A 21,529-nucleotide genomic window follows, 5' to 3' on the forward strand; every position below is an offset into this window, starting at 1 on the left:
AACGGTCAATGGTGCTTCATTGTCAAATGTGGAAATGCACAGAGAAATTCTTATTTTGCATACAGTTCAGTAAAGTGTTGCCATACATAAGCGCAATGCCCAAATTAACAAAGTGTCCAGAAATAGTCCACTAAGACCGCAGGCACAAGGCAGCAAGTTTTGGCGCCATTTTCAAAGTCCATTCTGCGTTCTAGGTTCCAGCACTTTAAAGTAAATGTATTGAAAAAAACAGTGTTGAAAAAAAAACTGTGTTCAAATATTTCACAAAGAATAATATAAACAACAAGAGTAGAAAATGAGATTAGTATAGATAGCTCGAAAGCAAAGGTTAACGCAAATATGGAGACAAAAGGAACGGCAGATGCCGAATCTTGCAAAGAACACAAAGTGCTGGAGTAACTCAAGGGTCATGCAACATCTCTGGAGAACATGGATGAGTGATGTTTCAAGTCGGGATCTTTCTTCAGACAGGGCTAGGAGAGTGGAAACGTGTAGTGTCTGAAGTAGGGTCCGGACTCGAAATGTTGCATATCTATGTCCTTAAAGTCCCAAGAAAAAAATAAATTATAATGAGCATTTATAAAGTGAAGCACTCAGTGATGGGTTTTAATGGACATAGCTGTTTCCCACCATTTACACACTTCATGCAAATGGCAGCAGGCGATGTCCTGTCTTCTTTTCCTGTCCCAATCTCCATGCCACCTATCCATCTCCTCCAGAGATGCTACCTGACTGCTGAGTTACTCCTGCATTTTCATTTAAAACACAAATATGATGGGATAGACTTAAAATGATTTTTCATTTTCTGGACCATTCACCTGAGATTGTGGGTTTGTGACTTTTACTCTAATCTGAGCTGGGCTGATGAATCCTTAATTACGAGCATTAGACATCTTACTTTAAACTTTAGTGATACAGTAATGCTAATTTAGTGTTTTCTTCTTTTCTTTGTTTCCACAGTTGTGATTATGTGTGCAAGTAGTCACACCATCCGGAAAATCATGCTGGCAGCACATCGCCAGGGTATGACCAATGGAGACTACGTATTCTTCAACATTGAACTCTTCAACAGCAGCCTTTACGGTATTTTCCTCAAAAATATTTTCTTTATCCACAGTGAACAATATACAGTGTTAATTCAATTTCCATTCTCCATTATGTGTTGTAAAACGAAACAAATAAAATCAATGAATGTGAAATAAATCCTTACTGCCCCTTCACTTTTTACATGGATGTACAGTGCAAAAAATAAGCCATGTGTCCCATCTACTCCATGCAGGTGTTTCTCTTCCACCGTTTTCCTTTAAATTATTATTTTCCCGGATCTGTGTATCTATACTCCCCTGAAGTGCATTTATACAATTTGTGTCAATTACTTTTTGTGGTAGCGAGTTCACGATTGTTATCTCTCACAGGGCAAAGTCATTCCTTCTGAATCCCCTGTATGATATCTTCATGACTTTCTTATATAAACAGCTTCTAGTTATGGTCTTCTCTATAAAAGTAAACATTCTCTCTGAACAGTTACTCATGATCTGGGTCCAAATGGTGGAATAAAGTTCAATAATGGCATTGGAAGAAAATTGCAACAATTTTTCAGGGAACAAAGTGATAGGAAGAAGCAAGATAGGGGACAGTAATCTCTCTGAGTGTCGTGGTGAGCTCAATAGGATGAACTGCCTTCTTCCAAGCTTTAATAATTCTGAGCAGCTTGATTTAGGATCACTCCTCAATTTATTTTTCTTTCTTTCTTCCTCTCACGAATGAAACATAAACCAAAGGAATAGTCAGATCTCAAGCCTCACAAAAGAGATCAGGATGTCGCATCCTTTCATTTCTGTTTTCCATTCTTGGTATTGGTTTACCACTGTCAAGTGTACCATGATATTGTAAAAATCATTTAAAATTTTCCCTTTAAAATCTATTCTGTACCCTCTCCTGTGCTCCTATTTTGTATGGGATTACATACAGGTCCAAGTATAACCAGTGTTCTATACGGATTCAGCCATTTCTTTGCTTTGCAATTCCCACTACGTAAAAATAAATTGATTCGCTTGCCTTTTTTCCAGAGTTTTATTATTATGTCAGCTAGTTTTGGTAATTTGCACTTAAGATTCCTTAGTTTTTCTAAATTGTCATTTAGGGGAATTGTCAGTAGGGGGATCAAGAGCCAGAGGATATAGGTTTAAGGAGAAGAGGGAAAGATTTAATAGGAATCTGAGAGGTAACCTTTTCACACAAAAGGTGGATGGTGTATGGAACGAGCTGCCACAGGAGGTAGTTGAGGCAGGGATTATCGCAATGTTTAAGAAACAATTAGACAAGTACATGGATAGAACCGTTTTAGAGGATATGGCCAAATGCAGGCAGGTGGGGTTACAGTAATTAAGATGGGACATGCTAGTCGGTGTGAGCAAGTTGGGTTGAAGGGTCTGAGTCCATGCTATATAACTCTATGAGTCACAAATGGCTGACTGTACTTAGCATTTTTTCAGTTATGGTAACGTATTGATAATAATTTAAATGTTTTTATTAGTTGATGGAGAAATTAAAAAAATAGATGTCACTAAATATGTTGTTGGAATATCTAAAGTAGAAATAAAATATAATAAGCGTTTCTAGAGTGAAGCACTCAGTAATTGATTTTTAATTCACACAGCAGTTTCCCTTCGCTTATGAATTTCTTGTAAATGGCATAAGGCGACATCTTCTTTCCCTGTCACCATATCCAAATAGTAGCAGTCATTCCTTTTCAGCCTCATCTTGTGGAGAAAGCTATCATTCCCCCTAGTTCCCATGGCATATTCTAATTTGCGATCAGAATTTAGGAAGGCAAAGCACAACATATACAACTGTTGCACAGGAACAAGTGATTCGGCCCACAATGTCTGTGCCTAACATGATGTGAAGATAAACGGAACTCATCTGCCTGCTCATGACCCCCATCATTGCGTAACTATGTTCCCATCTGAACGCCTCATAAACACCACCATCGTATCTGCCTCCACTTTTAAACCTGGAGGTGCATTCTAGGCACACACAACCCTCTGTTTACACTATTTTCTTCGCTCCATAGATGCTGCTGCACCCGCTGAGTTTCTCCAGCAATTTTGTGTACCTCTGTTTACACTGTCTTTCTCCTTTAAACTTATGTTTTGGTTTGTCTATAGATGCAAATGCTTTATTTATTGCATTATTAAATGATTTATATAAAAATATAGCATGGTTAATTAAATTAAATGGTTAATACAAATTGTTCCAGCAATAAGCTTTCTGGGATTCCACCTTCCGCCCAAGGCTATTGTCTATATCCTTTCTTTACTTTTGGATTCTTTGCTATGGTACTATTTTGTTACTTGTCTCCTTTTGCTATGTATTTCCTAAATTTCTATAACATATAGAACATGTTTATGTATGGGAGCATCCATTAAGTATGAATTTAGATTTCGCCTGGATACTCTTGGGAAGTATCATCCATTTATGAGTGAGAAACAGACTATTTGAGAATAACCCTTCAAAGACATTGTAAAAATTCTTCATCTGATCTCTCCAACCAAAAGCATTATCTCTTTTAATGGTCACTGGAAGCCCAGTTCATCGTTCCATATACCACCACCCACTGAGTGAAAACTTTGCCCTTCTGGTTCCCATTAAATCTTTCTCCTCAAACCTTAAACCTATGTCCTTTGGTCATGCAACAGATATCCAGCAAAGAATAACTAACCTTTCAATTCAGTTTCACTAATTTAGCTTCAGCTAAATGGTTTGTATAGGTTTGTATAGATTCTGGTTTGTATAGATGCATGGAATCATACAGCAAGGAAACAAGCTCTTCAGCCCAACTCATCCATGCTGACCAAGATGCATCATCTATGTCAATCTCATTTGCCTGTATTTAGCCCATATCCTTTTAATATTCCCTATCCATGTACTGGTCCAGGTGTCCTTTAAATGTTGTTACTGTACCTGCCTCAACGATCTCCTCTGGCAGCTTGTTTCATATACCCACCACCCACTGAGTGATGAAGTTGCCCCACAACTTCCTATTAAATATTTCTCCTTTCTCTTAAACCTATATCTTGATGCCATTACCCAGGGTAAAAATCACTGTACATTCACCCTATCAATTCCCCTCATAATTGCAAACACTTGTGTATAGTGTGGATGATGTTCCAGTTAAGGTGTGGCTGAAGTAGAGATTATATTTAGTTTTAGTAAGGAATATCAGTTAAAAGTTTTGCTTTAAATTGGAGGCATGGATGTTTTAATGTAAGAGCCAGAATTTTAATGGTATTTGTGAGGATCTAAGTATTAAGCTGTGAATCAGTCTTCACAGAAAGTATCTCTTCTGTACCAGCTCATATTAGTGCAGTTATATAGTAATTATTTCACTAGGCTCATAATCTCATGACCAGACATGGAGATGTAAATTCATGGAGATTTTCAATTTTTTCATTGAATTACATTTCATTTCATCTGGAATTAAAAAAAATTGGACCTGTAACAAAAAAACCCATCTGGTTTGTTGGTCTTTTAAGAAAGGATACCTCCTATTATTACTGCATCTGGTTTATTTCTATCTCCTGATTTGCAGCAGCGATTGATTATTAACTTCTCTCCACAGTTTAAAGACTTCAGATAAAATAAAAACTGTGCATTTCTCCGTCACTCTCCATTCCAGATCTACAATATATGACTATAATGATGCCTCCAGAAATGGAGTGTTACCATGCAATGAGTATCTCCGCAGCTAAATGCTGTAAAACACATTGCTCGTTAATCTTAGTGCACACACTGGACTGTGTTGGAGCAGTCAGTGGCAAAGTTGTCCAAGTCAAGTCTCCTGATGTCAGCAAATAACAAGCCAATCAACAAAATGAGAGAAAATATATGAAATGATGAGGATCATAGACAGGGTAGATCGTCAGAACCTTCCTCGGCGGGTGGAAATATCAAAAACTAGAGCTTTCAAGACAGACAGAGTACATTTAAAGGAGATGTGCAGGGCCAATTGTTTTTAACACATAGAGTGGTGGATATCTGGAATAGAAACATAGAAAATAAGTGCAGGTGGGGGCCATTCGGCCCTTCGAGCCAGCACTGCCATTCATTGTGATCATGGCTGATCATCCCCGATCAATAATCTGTGCCTGCCTTCTCCCCATATCCCTTGATTCCACTAGCCCCTAGAGCTCTATCTAACTCTCACTTAAATCCATCCAGTGATTTGGCCTCCACTGCCCTCTGTGGCAGGGAATTTCACAAATTCACAACTCTCTGGGTGAAAAATGTTTTTTCTCACCTCAGTCTTAAATGGCCTCCCTTTTATTCTAAGACTCTGGCCCCTGGTTCTGGACTCGCCCAACATTGGGGAACATTTTTCCAGCATCTAGCTTGTCCAGTCCTTTTATAATTTTATATGTTTCTATAAGATATCCCCTCATCCTTCTAAACTCCAGTGAATACAAGCCTAGTCTTTTCAATCTTTCCTCATATGACAGTCCCGCCATCCCAGGGATCAATCTTGTGAACCTACGCTGCACTGCCTCAATCACAAGGAGACGAGGCGAGGAAACAATTTTTCTCACAGAGAGTGGTGAGTCTGTGGAATTCTCTGCCTCAGAGGGCAGTGGAGGCAGGTTCTCTGGATGCTTTCAAGAGAGAGCTAGATAGGACTCTTTAAAATAGCGGAGTCAGGTAATATGGGGAGAAGGCAGGAATGGGTACTGATTGGGGATGATCAGCCATTATCCCATTGAATGGCGGTGCTGGCTCGAATGGCCGAATGGCCTACTCCTGCACCTATTGTCTATTGTCTATTGTCCTTCCTCAAATTTGGAGACCAAAACTGTACACAATACTCCAGATGTGGTCTTACCAGAGCCCTATACAACTGCAGAAGAACCTCTCTACTCCTATACTGAAATCCTCTTGTTATGAAGGCCAACATTCCATTAGCTTTCTTCACTGCCTGCTGTACCTGCACGCCAACTTTCAGTGACTGTTGTACAAGGACACCCAGGTCTCGCTGCACCTCCCCTTTCCCTAACCTAACCCCATTGAGATAATAATCTGCCTCCTTGTTTTTGCCGCCAAAATGGATAACCTCACATTTATCTATATTATACTGCATCTGCCACGCATCTGCCCACTCACTCAACCTGTCACCCTGCAACCTCCTAACATCCTCTTCACAGTTCACACTGCCACCCAGCTTTGTGTCATCCGCAAACTTGCTAGTATTGATCCCAATTCCCTCTTCCAAATAATTAATATATATGGTTAACAGTTGCGGCCCCAACTCCGAGCCTTGCGGCACTCCACTCGCCACTGCCTGCCATTCTGAAAAGGACCCGTTCTACTCCTGTCTGGCAACCAATTTTCTATCCATGTCAACACCCTACTCCCAATACCATGTGCTCTAATTTTAGTCACCAGTCTCCCGTGCGGGACCTTATCAAAGGCTTTCTGAAAGTCTAGATACACTACATCCACTGGCTCCCCTTCATCCATTTAACTTGTTACATCCTCAAAAAATTCCAGAAAATTAGTCAAGTATGATTTTCCTTTCATAATTCCATGCTGACCTGGACTAATCCTTTTACTGCTATCCAAATGCCCCATTATTACCTCTTTAATAATTGACACCAGCATCTTTCCCAACTCCGAAGTCAGGCTAACTGGTCTGTAATTCTCCGTTTTCTCTCTCGCTCCTTGAAAAGTGAGATAACAGTAGCTATCCTCCAATCGACTGGAACTGATCCTGAATCTATTGAACATTGGAAAATGATCACCAATGCGTCCACGATTTCTAGAGCCACCTCCCTGAGGATCCTGGGATGCAGTTCATGCCCCGGGGATTTATCATCCTTCAGTCCCATTTGCCTACCCTATACTATCTCTCACCTAATGAAAATTTATTTCAGTTCCTCTACCCCCTTAGATCCTCTGTCCTCCAGTACTTCTGGGAGATTGTTTGTGTCTTCCTTAGTGAAGACAGATCCAAAGTACCTATTCAATTCTTCTGCCATTTCCTTGTTGCCCGTAATAATTTCACCCGTGTCTGCCTTCAAGGGACCCACATTTGACTTTGCTACTCTCTTTCCCTTAACATATCTAAAGAAGATTTTACTGTCCTTTATATTCCTGGCCAGCTTCCCTTCGTACTTTATCTTTTCAGCCCGTATGGCCCGTTTTGTTTCCTTCTGTTGTCCTATGAAAGTTTTGCATCCTCTGCCTTCCGGTTACTCATTGCTGTGTTATACATCTTTTCTTTTAGTTTTATTCTATCCCTAACTTCTCTTGTCAGCCACGGTTGCCTCCTACTCCCCTTAGAATCTTTCTTCCTTTTTGGTATGAAGTGATCCTGTGTCGTCTGGATTATGCCCAGGAATTCCTGCCATTGCTGTTCCACCGTCATTCCTGCTAGGATCCCTTTCCAGTCTACCTTGGCCAGCTCCTCTTTCATGCCTTCATAATCCCCTTTGTTCAACTGCATCACTGCCACTTCTGATTTAAACTTCTCCTTCTCAAATTGCAGATTAAAACTAATCATATTATTATCACTACCTCCATTACCTCGAGTTCTCTTATCATATCTGGTTCATTGGGCAACACTAGATCCAGAATTGCCTTTTCTCTGGTCAGCTCCATTACAAGCTGCTCTCAGAATCCATCTCGGAGGCATTCTACAATCTCTCTTTCTTGGGGTCCTGAACTAACCTGATTTTCCCAGTCTACCTGCATATTGAAATCCCCCATCACCACAGTGGCATTACCTTTGTTACATGCCAGTTTTAACGCCTGTTGCAACTTACACCCTACATCCGGGCTTCTATTTGGAGGTCTGTAGATAACACCAATTAGTGTCTTCTTGCCTTTGCAATTCCTCAAATCAATCCACGGTGACTCTACCTCGTCAGTCCCTATGTCTTCCCTCGCAAGGGACTGAATTCCATTCCTCACCAGAAGAGCTACCCCTCCCTCCTCTGCCCACCTGCCTGTCCTTTCTATAGGATGTATAACCCTGAATATTAAGTTCCCAGACCCGATCCTCCTGCAGCCACATCTCGGTAATCCCCACAATGTCATATCTACCAACCTCTATCTGAGACTCAAGCTCATCTAATTTTATATACTTCTCGCATTCAAATACTACACTTGGCCAGGGGTGATAATGGAAGCAAATGTCATAGTGACATTTAAGAGGCTTTTAGATAGGGTCATGGAATTGCATGGGACGGAAAAATATGAATCAAATGCAGGCAGAGGGCATAAATTAACTTGGTCTCATGTTCAGCACAGACATTGTGGTTCAAAGGGCCTGTTCCTGTGCTGTTCTTCGTAAATGATGTTCTGCAGTTAGACTCCATGGGCGGTTGCTGCTGGGACGCAAGCCGGGGCCTGATCAACCCCAGCTGGGTCGCCTGGGCGAGGGTGGCTGATGCTGTGAGACCCAAAACACCCGATGACCCCAGGTCACATCACTGAGGCATCCCTGCATATCTAGACGATGTATCTTTCACACTCACACAATGCTGAATTAAGGCTTTATGGTATTAGCTCATGAGGTACACACAATACAATTTATTTGTCATTTGGACCCCGTTGAGGTCCAAACGAAATGTCGTTTCTGCAGCCATACATTACAAAACGAAAAAGACCCGAGACACAACACAATTTACACAAACATCCATCACATCGCTGTGATGGAAGGCAAAAACACTTATCTCTCCACTGCACTCCCCCCCGATGTCAGTCAAAGTCAAAGCCCCCGGCTGGCGATGGTGATTTTCCCGCGGCCATTAAAGCCGCGCCGGGTGATGCAAGGTCGCACACCGGGTCTTGTTGTTGGAGCCCCGGCGGGCGCTCGCAAAGTCCCGCGGCCATTCCAAGCCGCGCGGGGCGGTGATGTAAGGCCCCGCTCCAGGTGCTCTTCAACCCCGCAACTCGGGCGGGAGAAGTCGCTGTTGCGGAAGCCGCGAAAAGCGATTTCCCACCAGGGACCCGCGGGCTACCGGTGTTGCCGTCCGCCAGCCTCCGAATCTCCGGGGGTCGGGTCGCAGCAGCGCTCCACCACAGCTTCACCCGCTCCGGACTCGGCCAGCCCCGTGACGGTGAGTAGGACCGCAGCTCCGCCACTGGAGCCCCAGGTCGTTCCTGTTGGAGGCCGCTCCACATTGCAGCCCCAACGACAATGGAGACCCGACAAGAAAAGGTCGGGTCTCCCGTGCAGGGGAAAGATTTTAAAGTTTCCCCACCCCCCACCCCCCCACACACATACCCCGACAAAAAAAAATAATAAAAACTACATAAAAAAGAGACAAAAATAATAAAAAGACAGACGGACTGCAGAGGCCGCTGCTGACGAGAGTCGCGCCGCCCACCGTGCATACATGATATGAAAGCATTTGCCGCACTAATGTAAACAATGCTAGGAAGTAGCTGATGCAGCTTCCCAGTGAGTTCCATTTCACCTGGAAGTGATGTCCAGCTAACATTAACTATTCTGGGTACACAAAAATGCTGGAGAAACTCAGCGGGTGCAGCAGCATCTATGGAGCGAAGGAAATAGGCAATGTTTTGGGCCGAAACCCATTAACTATTCTGGGTTCATTTCATTTTTTGAGCAATATACACATAAAATAGATACTCCAATCGATTTATCTTTGGGGTCACATTGACAATCGTAGAAACATGGTGGTAGTTTCAAGCTCCTTATTAATATAATGATATTTGCAAAATCAATCTTTTGTGTTAATTCTATCCCATTAATTGGTAATGCAGGTGAAGTGAGCATATTAGCACTAAAAGTAAAAATTCTAATTATTGTAAATTTATTGCTCACAGTAAGTAGGTTAAAAATCACATTTTGGCAGCCTAATCAATCTCTTTTCTCTTTAATCAATTTCTCCAGCAATTTCTCCAGTAGTATTGACTTCAATATTATAGCTAATTTAAATCATTAATATGTATATTCAATAATATATTTTAATAAATCATTTGGCAAACTATGCTCAAACAGTAGAATAAGATGGTAATAGTGTAAGATACTAGCCAAATAAAATCCTTCATTTTATTCTTAGGTAATGGCTCGTGGAAGCAAGGAGATAAATTTGATCTTGAAGCCAAACGAGCCTACCAGTCACTGCAGACTGTGACTCTATTGAGGACGGCAAAGCCCGAGTTTCACAAGTTTGCTGCTGATATGAAAAATAGATCACGCCACCAGTATGAGTTGATATCCGAAGATGATAATGTACGTAAGTCAGACATATAATTTTAAGAAATGTAAACACAGATCAATTATTCTAACAGGCACTTTCTCTGGAAGGTAGACATCAGGTGAAGGTTAGAATCAGTGAAATGTGGCTCATGAATGTGTAGGAGGATGCAGCAGCAAAATAGATGGACAATCTACATTTGAACAATATTTGGAAGAGAGGTACTATGTCACTATGTAACAGGGTTGAATAACCTACTTAGTAAAATTAAATGTAAGGCAGTGTGCATGATGAATGCAGAAGCAACACAGATTGACATTATAGCTTTATGCTTTGAAAAGAAACAGGAGAAGACAGCATCAACGGAGGAATTAGACAAATAACGTTTTGGGTCAGGATTCTTCTTCAGGGTGACATCTGAAGAAAGATCCCAACCCATTCCCTCCACAAATGGTGCCTGGCATGCTGAGTTCCTCCAGCATGTTGTGTTTTGTGTTTTGCAAGATTCCATTGTCTACAGTTCCTTGTGTCTTAATCCTTTGAAAAATACCATCTGAGTAACCTTGCAAATGTTTGTTGCTGATAAGAAAGCTAACCTGTCCTGGATTTCCACATTTACAATATGTCTATTCAGACAAACCAGAATAGAAAGTCCAAAATGACCACTTGAATGAACAATGGACAATGGAGGACCCGGCATGGAGGGACCGCCAGGAAGGATGGGGGGGGGGAGAGAACAAAGGGGGACCTGGCGTGGGCGGATTGTAACTTTATGGGTGATTATTTGCATACTTGGGTATGCTAGCAAAGAATTTTCTGTGACTTGTCACACGTGACAATAAAGTATTCATTCATAAATTTGCCTGGTTAGATATTAAAGCTGACGGTATTGTCTCCATTGCTGCATACATTGTTACAGTTTGCTCTCTCCAAGATTTATTCAGTTAGCCATTGTGACCTCTCCAGATGATTGACAAAAGTTTCAAACAATATGATACAGGTCTACCACTGATATTTCCGGCATCCTTGGTTCCAGGGCCTTGCCGGAATATCCGTTTTGCCGGACTAACTAAGGTCACGGCCTTGGTGGCTGAGATATCGGCCCACAAAGTCAGCTGCGGAAGTCGGCTCTGGGAACAGATCTGCTGACTACGGCTAGACTGGAGTTCCAGCGCCCTGGCTGCAGGGGGCAAATTTGACCCACAGAAGTCCCGATGAGGTCGAGATCGGCCGCCTCACCCGGCCTTGGTGCCACATTTTCGGAAGGATTAATTAAAATTATGGAGAATGTAGCTGATGACAGTCTTGGAAAACATATTGGTAAATAGAAACATAGAAACATAGAAATTAGGTGCAGGAGTAGGCCATTCGGCCCTTCGAGCCTGCACCGCCATTCAATATGATCATGGCTGATCATCCAACTCAGTATCCCGTACCTGCCTTCTCTCCATACCCCCTGATCCCCTTAGCCACAAGGGCCACATCTAACTCCCTCTTAAATATAGCCAATGAACTGGCCTCAACTACCTTCTGTGGCAGAGAGTTCCAGAGATTCACCACTCTCGGTGTGAAAAATGTTTTTCTCATCTCGATCTTAAAGGATTTCCCCTTCATCCTCAAACTGTGACCCCTAGTCCTGGACTTACCCAACATCGGAAACAATCATCCTGCATCTAGCCTGTCCAACCCCTTAAGAATTTTGTAAGTTTCTATAAGATCCCCACTCAATCTTCTAAATTCTAGCGAGTACAAACCGAGTCTATCCAGTCTTTCTTCATATGAAAGTCCTGACATCCCAAGAATCAGTCTGGTGAACCTGAAGTGACTAAAAACGGTATTGTTTCAATGTTTTGAAGTAAGTAAGAATGGGAACGTTTATTGAAGTGTTAGAAGATTAACTAATAATCAATAGTAATTGGAAATTAACTATGCTTCCCGCTCGTTGACTTCAAATGGGTGTGATAATCTCAAATACATATTATGATGGTTGTTCCTGTACCTGCTTATGCATTGAACATGCAGCATAGCTTCTGTTCTTTGTACTTCTCACAACCAGCAACATCACAAATTGTCAAGTGGGGCAAAAGAAAGCCAAAGATTTTGTGAAGTCAATTTAAAGAGTGCCTCATGCATTGTGAGCAGAATCTTCACCTCTCTCTTCATCAGCTTGGGTTATGTAACAACCTCATCAACTTTCAGTGTAGTAATACATTTAGATCTCTTTCAACAGGTAAAGGCAGAATCTAATAATTATTTGTGGCTCAAGATGGAAAGCAGATAGGCTAAAGTATCACAAGAATAATAGTTAAAACATAAGATCCCCTCTCAATCTTCTAAATTATAGAGAGTATAAACCAAGTCTATCCAGTCTTTCTTCATAAGACAGTCCTGACATCCCAGGAATCAGTCTGGTGAACCGTCTCTGCACTCCCTCTATGGCAATAATGTCCTTCCTCAGATTTGGAGACCAAAACTGTACGCAATACTCCAGGTGTGGTCTCACCAAGACCCTGTACAACTGCAGTAGAACCTCTCTGCTCCTATACTCAAATCCTTTTGCAATGAAAGCTAACATACCATTCGCTTTCTTTACTGCCTGCTGCACCTGCATGCCTACCTTCAATGACTGGTGTACCATGACACCCAGGTCTCGCTGCATCTCCCCCTTTCCCAATCGGCCACCATTTAGATAATAGTCTGCTTTCCTGTTTTTGCCACCAAAATGGATAACCTCACATTTATCCACATTATACTGCATCTGCCAAACATTTGCCCACTCACCCAGCCTATCCAAGTCACCCTGCAGTCTCCTAGCATCCTCCTCACAGCTAACACTGCCCCCCAGCTTAGTGTCATCCGCAAACTTGGAGATATTGCCTTCAATTCCCTCATCCAGATCATTAATATATATTGTAAATAGCTGGGGTCCCAGTACTGAGCCTTGGGGTACCCCACTAGTCACTGCCTGCCATTGTGAAAAGGACCCGTTTACTCCTACTCTTTGCTTCCTGTTTGCCAGCCAGTTCTCTATCCACATCAATACTGAACCCCCAATGCCTTGTGCTTTAAGTTTATATACTAATCTCTTATGTGGGACCTTGTCGAAAGCCTTCTGGAAGTCCAGATACACCACATCCACTGGTTCTCCCCTATCCACGCTACTAGTTACATCCTCGAAAAATTCTATAAGATTCGTCAGACATGATTTACCTTTCGTAAATCCATGCTGACTTTGGCCAATGATTTCACCACTTTCCAAATGTGCTGCTATCCCATCTTTAATAACTGACTCTAGCAGTTTCCCCACTACCGATGTTAGACTAACTGGTCTGTAATTCCCCATTTTCTCTCTCCCTCCCTTCTTAAAAAGTGGGGTTACGTTTGCTACCCGCCAATCTTCAGGAACTACTCCAGAATCTAAAGAGTTTTGAAATGTGGGACGATGAACCAGTAAGAATGCTCACAATGTTTGGAGTACTCCTTCAAGGTGCCAGCATTAAGTTTGATCATTTCTGCTATTCCATAACACTTGATGCAGCTGTGTTTCGCACACACGTCTTGAAGTGTCCTATATGGAGCACCTATTGTGGCCCCAAGCCAATACATTCCATTTTAATTTCCCTTCAAATCAATGACTTTTTTTTCCACATCATTTGGATGTGGTCACCACCTTTCTGGACCCCAGCAAAAATCATTGATAGTGAAAGCTGTTATACACTATAATCATTGATTATTGATACATCTATGGGCACCAAGCAGCCTCGTGTTCTCTATTGCAACTTGTCTGCCGTCATTCAAGCTACAGATTTGGTAGCCATTATCAATTTAATTTTCATCAGTTGTTTAGTCTCTTAATTTCTCAGAAATTATAGGCCAGTTTTTGTCTGTGATCAGTATCTTAGCAACAAATGTAAGCAATATTACTCTGATATCTTGGGCTAGACTCATACTCTCCACCAGATCAAACCCTACAAGCCTTATAACTACTTCATCAGAATATGTTTGCTGCACATGTAGTCTGATTTTTAAAATGGAGTACCTGTCACTCATAAGATTGGGTCCCAACAAGTGCCATGCTGGTATCTGTAGCAAAAAAAAATCTGTAGCAAAAAGAACAGTGGAATTCAGTCTCTGACCATAGAGTCTTTGCAAGGATCTGTACAGGAACTTCGATAGATACAAAATGCTGGTGTAACTCAGCAGGACAGGCAGCATCTCTGGAGAGAAAGAATAGGTGACATTTCTGGTCGAGACCCTTCTTCAGACCTCTGTTGTTTGTGATATATCTAGCTGACTTGGACATGAATGTTGGTGGGTTGGTTAATAAGTCTGCAGATTACACCAACATTGGTTAAGTTGCGAACAGAAAAGAAGTATGTCAAAGTATATGGCAGGATATAGATCAACTACAGAAATAGGTGTTGAAATGGCAGACGGAGTTTTATCTGGGCAAGTGTGCGGTAATGCACATTTGGAGGTGAATGAAAGGGGAAAGTATACAATTAATGACAAGGCCCTAAACACCACTGATGTACAGAGGGATCTGGGGTACGTCTAAATTTCCCTGAATGTGGCAACATAAAAGTAGATGGTAAAATGGTAAGGAAGATGTATTGCCTTCATTGGTCAGGGCATTGAGCATAAGAGTCAGGAAGTCATTTTCAGCTTCATAAGACTTTGGTTTGGCCGTACTTGGATATTGTATGCCGTCCGGGTTGCTCCATTAGAAGAAAGATGTCAAGGCTTTGGAGAGGGTGCAGAAGTGGTTTACCAGAATGCTGCCTGGATTAGAGGGTATAGCTATGAGGACAAATTTGGATTACTTCTCTGTAAAGTCAGAAATTGAGGGGTGACTTGATAGATGTATATAAAATTAAGAGAGACATAGATAGGGTAGACAGTCAGAACATTTTTCCCTGAGTGGAAACATCAATGAATAGAGGGCATAGCTTTAAGGTGAGATGGACAACGTTTGAAGGAAATGTGCAGGCTCAGTTTTTTACACAGAGAGTGGTGGGTGCCTGGAATGTACTCTCAGTGTTGGTGGTGGAGTCAGATATGATAGTGGCAGTTAAGAGGCTTTTAGATAGCCACATGTAAGTGCAAGGAGTAAAGGGATATGGATCATGTACTGGGAGAGGATATTAGTTTAATTTGACATCATGTTCGGCATGGATATCTCAAAGTTTGCTAGTTGAACGTCTGCTCAACAAGACAGGAAGTGGTTTAGAGGCATTGCACAAACCAATCTTATGAAAATTAGTGGCGACACAAGGAACTGCAGATGCTGGTTCTCAAAAAAATACGGCACAAAGTGCTGGAGTACTCAGCGGGTCAGCCACAGCTCTGGAGAATATGGATAGGTGACATTTTCAGTCGGGACCCTTCTTCAGACTGGTCAAAAATATTGCTGCGATTGTGACTAGCAGAGTGCTTTGTCGATCCATGTACATTGATAGACAGTCAAAATGGGCACTGGAAGGATGCAGTTTCATGATTTGCTGTTCCATATGTTCACATGGGAGTGATTAGAAATGATTTCATCATATAGAAGGTAGTGGTGAATGGAACATTTTGTCATGGGAAGTAATTAATCATTGCTCATTTAAAGTAAAACAAAGAATGTCTGACATTCAGCACTGGGGAATTTAGACATTTTATATCTGGGCCTGTTTTTGCCATGTGGAATCCATTGTGTGTATTAATCGAGATTACTTATCTGGGTATGACATCCATTAAAGATTGCATTTGTAGTGTAAACATTGTTCTTTGGAGTTTGGCATATTCAGCAAGAAGTTAATTTTTGAAGTTGTGAAGATATCCAGTGATCAATGAGGAGAGTTTTAATGTTCTAGAATTAATCCATCATCTGGATGGAATCGGTGCATACATAGAACTTAGAATATAGATCACTACAGCACAAGAACAGGCCCTTCGGCCCACAATATCTGTGCCTACAATGATGCCAAGATCATCACTTATTTAGCTGCACATATCACATATTCCTTCATTGAGGAATGAAGGAATTTCCAAAAGCCTATCCACAAGTCTTTTAAATGCCACTGCTTCAACCACCACCCAGACAGTGTGTTCCAGGCACTCACCACCCTCTGTGTAAAATAAACTTGCGACACATCTCCTTTTAAATGTATCCATCTCATCTTAAAGTTATGGACTCCAATATTTGATTTTTCTATCTTGAGAAAAAAGTCCACCCTACCCATGCCTCTGATCATTTTATATCCTTCCATCAAGTCTCTCCGCAACCTCTGTCAATCCAGAGATAATAATCCAGATTAGTTCAACCTTTCCCTGTAGCTAAAGGGCCAGTTCCACTGCGGCGACCTAATTTGCGAGTTTAGAAGAGTTTGCTGCTCACCACAAACTCGCAACTTGGTCGACACGTGGTCCTAGGATTACAAGATTACAAGATTACAAGATACATTTAATTGTCATTTGGACCCCTTGAGGTCCAAACGAAATGCCGTTTCTGCAGCCATACATTACAAACACATAGACCCAAGACACAACATAATTTACATAAACATCCATCACATCGCTGTGATGGAAGGCCAAATAAAGTTATCTCTCCACTGCACTCTCCCCCCCCCCGATGTCAGAGTCAAAGTCAAAGCCCCCGGCTGGCGATGGCGATTATCCCGCGGCCATTAAAGCCACGCCGGGTGGTGCGAGGTCGCACACCGGGTCTTGGTGTTAGAGACCCCGGCGTGCGCTCGCAGAGTCCCGCGGCCATTCCAAGCCGCGCGGGGCAGTGATGTCAGGCCCCGCTCCAGGAGCTATTCAACCCCGCAACTGGGGCGGGGGAAGTCGCCGTTGCGAGAGCCCTGAAAAGCGGTCTTCCTCCAGGGAGCCGCGGGCTCCCGGTGCCGCCGTCCACAGACCTGCCGTTGGAGCCTCCGACTCTCCGGTAGCAGCAGCAGCAGCAGCAGCAGCGCTCCACCACCGCTCCACCCGCTCCGGACTCGGCCAGCCCCGCGACGGTGAGGTGAGTCGGCACCAGAGTCCCCGGCTTCTTCCTGTTGGAGGCCGCTCCTCGTTGCGGCCCCAACGACAACGGAAACCCGACAAGAAAAGGTCGGGTCTCCAGTGCAGGGAGAGATTTAAAAAGTCCCCCCCCCCCCCCCCCCCCACCCCCCCCCCCACCCACCAACACAAACCCCCCCAACCTAACCAAAACAACAAAAAATAACAAAAACTACATTTAAACACAGACAGAAAATAATAAAACGCGGACAGACTGCAGAGGCCGCTGCTGACCAGAGTCGCGCCGCCCACCCGATGTCACTGCAACTCTCCTTCATGCTCAAGGGAAGTTCCCGCATACTTGCGGCCTTAGTTTGGTCAAGGAAAAAATTTCAGCCTGCTGAAAAATTTTTCACGAGTAAAAATTGGTCGGCATGGTTCTTTTGAACAGTGGAGTGGGGTCGCTATGTAGTTACGGGCAGTCGAGGTAGCCGTAGGCAATCTCCTTTGCTGACTGGGCATTTTAATTGGCTCATTGGAGTTTTCAGAACCAAGGAAAACCGACTGTTAATGTTAAACTTTATTATACGCTGCCTGGCTTCTTAAGAGTGTCTCCATTCCTTCTCCTCCCCTTCTCCTCCCCTTCTCCTCCCCTTCTCATTCTCCTCTCCTTCTCCTCTCCCTTTCTCCTCCCCTCTCCTCCCCTCTCTCTCTCCTTTCCTCTCCTTCTCCCTCTCCTCATTCTCCCCTCCTCCCTTCCCTCTCTCTCTCCTTCCCTTCTCCTCTCATTCTCCCCTTCTCTCTCCCTCCCCACACTCTCTCCCCTTCTCTCTCTCTCCCCTTTCTCCTCTTCACTCTCTCCCCTTCTCTCTCTCTCCCCTTCCCCCTTCTCTCTCCCCTTCTCTCCCCCTTCACTCCCATTCTCTCTCCCCTTCTCTCCCCCCTTCTCTCCCCCTTTCCCTCTCCCCTTCTCTCTCCCCTCACCTCCCCACGCTCTCTAAAAGACTTACTGTAACTGTGCCAGCCGTCTTTTACCTTCCTGTTCATCGCGGGTGTGAATTTCAGACAGCGCTCCCCTGCTTTCCCTGGCCTCCGCCTTTGCAGTGTGTGTGTGTGTGTGTGTGTGTGTGTGTGTGTGTGTGTGTGTGTGTGTGTGTGTGTGTGTGTGTGTGTGTGTGTGTGTGTGTGTGTGTGTGCGCGCGCGCGCGCGCGCTGATGGTCGATCCAGCTCGAGGTTTAATCGCTGAAAGTCGATCCAGCTCGAGTTTTTTCAGGCGAGTGCCCTCGAGCTGAAGGTCCAAGCCAGTCGCTGAAAGGTTGCCTTAGTGGGACAGGCCCTTAATACTGCCTAATCCAGACATCATTCTGGCAAACCTTCTCCTTTTCCAAAACCTGTAACAGAACTGTGCACAATCCTCCAAATGCTGCCAAATCAAAGTCCTTTTGAGCTACACCATAACTTCAAAGCAGCATCATGGTGCTTGAAAAGTTCATAGAAGTGGATCACGTTATGGTAACGTTCAAAGGGAGTTGGATATATATTTCAAATGGGGAAATTTGTAGCTCCACTGGGCAAGAACAAGGGACTTAGATATTGCTTTCAAAGAGGTTCAGACACAATGATTAAGTACACTCCACAGTTGTGTGCATGAAACTTTATAATTACACATACAGATATTTAAGTTAAGCTATTTAAAATACGTAACAACAGTTACATTTGAAAGTACATGCCACTCTCCCTATATTGTGATGAAAGTCATAGAAACATAAAAAAATAGGGGCAGGAGTAGGCTATTCAGCCCTTCGAGCCAGCACTGCCATTCAATATGCTCATTGCTGATCATCCAAAATCAGAACCCCGTTCCTGCTTTTTCCCCATATCCCTTGATTCCTTTAGCCCTTAGAGCTAAATCTAACTCTCTCATGAAAACATGAATTTGCGTCCACTGCCTTCTGTGGCAGAGAATTCCACAGATTCATAAGTCTCTGGGTGAAAAAATGTTGTCTCATCTCTGTCCTAAATGGCTGACCTCTTATTCTTAAACTGTGACCCCTGGCGCTGGACTCCCCCAGCATCAGGAACATTTTTCTTGCATCTTGCCTGTCCAATACATTAAGAATTTTATTTGTTTCTATAAGATCCCCTCTCATCCTTCTAAATTCCAGTGAATACAAGCCCAGTTGACCTATTCTTTCATCATATGTCAGTCACGCCATCCCGGGAATTAACCTGGTGAACCTACATTGCACTCCATCAATAGCAAGAATGTCCTTCCTCAGCTTACTTTCAGTGACTGATCTAGAAGCATACCCATGTCTCCTTTCACCTCCCCTTTTCTTAATCTGATACAATTCAGATAATAATCTGCCTTCCTGTTCTTGCCACCAAAGTGGATAACCTTACAATTATCCACATTATACTGCATCTGCTCTGCATCTGCCCACTCATCCAACCTATCCAAGTCACCCAGCAACCTCATAGCATCCTCATCGCAGCTCTCACTGCCACCCAGCTTTGTGCAAGAGAGGAACTCGCTATCAAATCATGGAGCGGACGAGGGACACAATTTTTTGGCGACCACGCGCGCATGCGCACACTCACACACACACGCGCGTGAGGCTTCGGATGCTGAATCAGCGCTAAATGCAGCTCAACTCTGCCTGTCTCACTGGGTTAACTACAGCCCTGCCTGGACTGCTTCTCCGCACTGGCCATATATCCCGCAAGTCCAGAGAAGGGTTGTAAGCTCACCTGGCGGGACAGGCAGAGTTAGCTGGGTTTAGCACTGTTTTGTCTGCGCTGGCCCGTCTGACTGCTGACCAAAGATCCTATAGCAGAGGATCTTTGCTGCCGACCTCTCTGGCCACCCGCAGGGGGGTACTCGGGAGGGGAGAGGACAGCGCCGGAGACCCGTCCGGGATCGATCCTGGCTGTGGATGAAGCGCAGGTCTGTGCCATGTCTCCCTCCTCCAATCACAGCGCTCTATTCTCAGTTCCACCCCCCTCTCATCCAATCATCGTGCTGAATCATGTCCCGTCCCCATTGCCTGCTGACCGACGTCTCTCTCCTCCAATCGGCGCCCTCGATCATCAGTCTCACCGCCACTGTCTCGCGAAAAGCCGAGATCTCACCAGATTTTAAAATCCGGATTACTAAAACTTGGGGGTGATGTCCCCCACCTCTCAAAACATGAAGGGGACGTGTCCCCTCTGGCCCCCCCCGGGTTTTCCGCCCCTGGCTTTGCGTCATCCGCATACTTGGAGACGTCACATTTAACTCCCTCGTCTAAATCGTTATTATATATTGTAAATAACTGGAGCATCCAGAATCAACGGCTTAGCAACGCATGCGTATGTGTATTTGCGTGGTTGAGAGTTTAACCAGCTATAACTGTTCACTTTATCAGCAAAGAGCGTTGGTACATCTCACAGTGTTTGTCTAGCTAGGATCATGCCACCCATTACTGTATTGGTTTATGAGGTAATCTGTGCAGCTGCTCATAGGTATAGCCCTCTAACTATGAAAAGTGAGTCATCCAGGCTGGCTAATCATTAATAGTGTGCTGAAGTGCTGCCGATCTGCTTTGCTTCATGCCAGAGAAGATTGATAGACGTATTACATAGAATCACACAAAATTTGCACCCGGGGAACAAACCATTCAGCCCAACTGGCCAATATTCTCCTTCCAAACCTGCTTCATCTTTCCCTATTGTTAGTTTCATCAAAAAAGGAAATATAGCAGATAGAGAAACCAGGAACTGCATATTCTTGTTTACGAGAAAAATGCTGGAGTAACTCAGCATGTCAGGCAGTAATGTATGGATAGTAATGTTTGAGGGCCGGACCCATCTTCAGCCGTGGGACAGGCTAAAGGGCCTGTCCCATGAGCATGCGACTGCATGCGGCAAGCGCGACCTAACGTGGTCGCTTGAGCCGTATGGCCTCGCGGGGCCAGTCCCACTTCAATCCCCAGAGCCGTATGGAGTTGTGCGAAGCTGGTCCCGACATTGCGCGGGGCTCCGAAAAACTGCCACTGTCCAAAAATTTCACGTGACAACAGCCTGCCGGCCCGCAGCCGCATTGAGGCTGTACGCACCGCCTTGGCGGGCGTACGCAGCGTCTCGACGTCATACGCAGCGTCTTGACGCCGTACGCAGCGTCTTGCCGGCGTATTCCTAGCGTGAACTTCCCGCGGACTTCGCTCGAACTTCACGTCATCTCGTACGGGATCACTCGACCTCCGTGCTCGCCGCATGCAGTCGCATGCTGGTGGGACAGGCCCTTAAGCCGTTAGACTGGTATTCTGCAGAGAAAATAGGT

The 21,529-nt window shown here is 43.9% G+C and overlaps 1 protein-coding gene across 6 annotated transcripts in view; it reads left to right on the forward strand.

Annotated features, from left to right (window-relative positions):
- npr3 (natriuretic peptide receptor 3) overlaps positions 1–21,529 on the forward strand; it is an 89,460-nt gene that overhangs the window by 17,814 nt on the left and 50,117 nt on the right. For all 6 annotated transcript variants that reach the window (XR_008723235.1, XM_055633213.1, XM_055633234.1 and 3 more), the window contains exons 2-3: positions 961–1,083; positions 10,086–10,258. Coding sequence is in view for 5 of the 6 variants with exons in the window: in XM_055633213.1 (XP_055489188.1) it covers positions 961–1,083; positions 10,086–10,258 (296 nt within the window). In the remaining variant the exon portion in view is untranslated. The remainder of the gene's footprint in view (positions 1–960; positions 1,084–10,085; positions 10,259–21,529) is intronic.

The sequence above is a fragment of the Leucoraja erinacea genome, chromosome 1, assembly GCF_028641065.1.
Source record: "Leucoraja erinacea ecotype New England chromosome 1, Leri_hhj_1, whole genome shotgun sequence".
Taxonomy (NCBI): Eukaryota; Metazoa; Chordata; class Chondrichthyes; order Rajiformes; family Rajidae; genus Leucoraja; species Leucoraja erinaceus.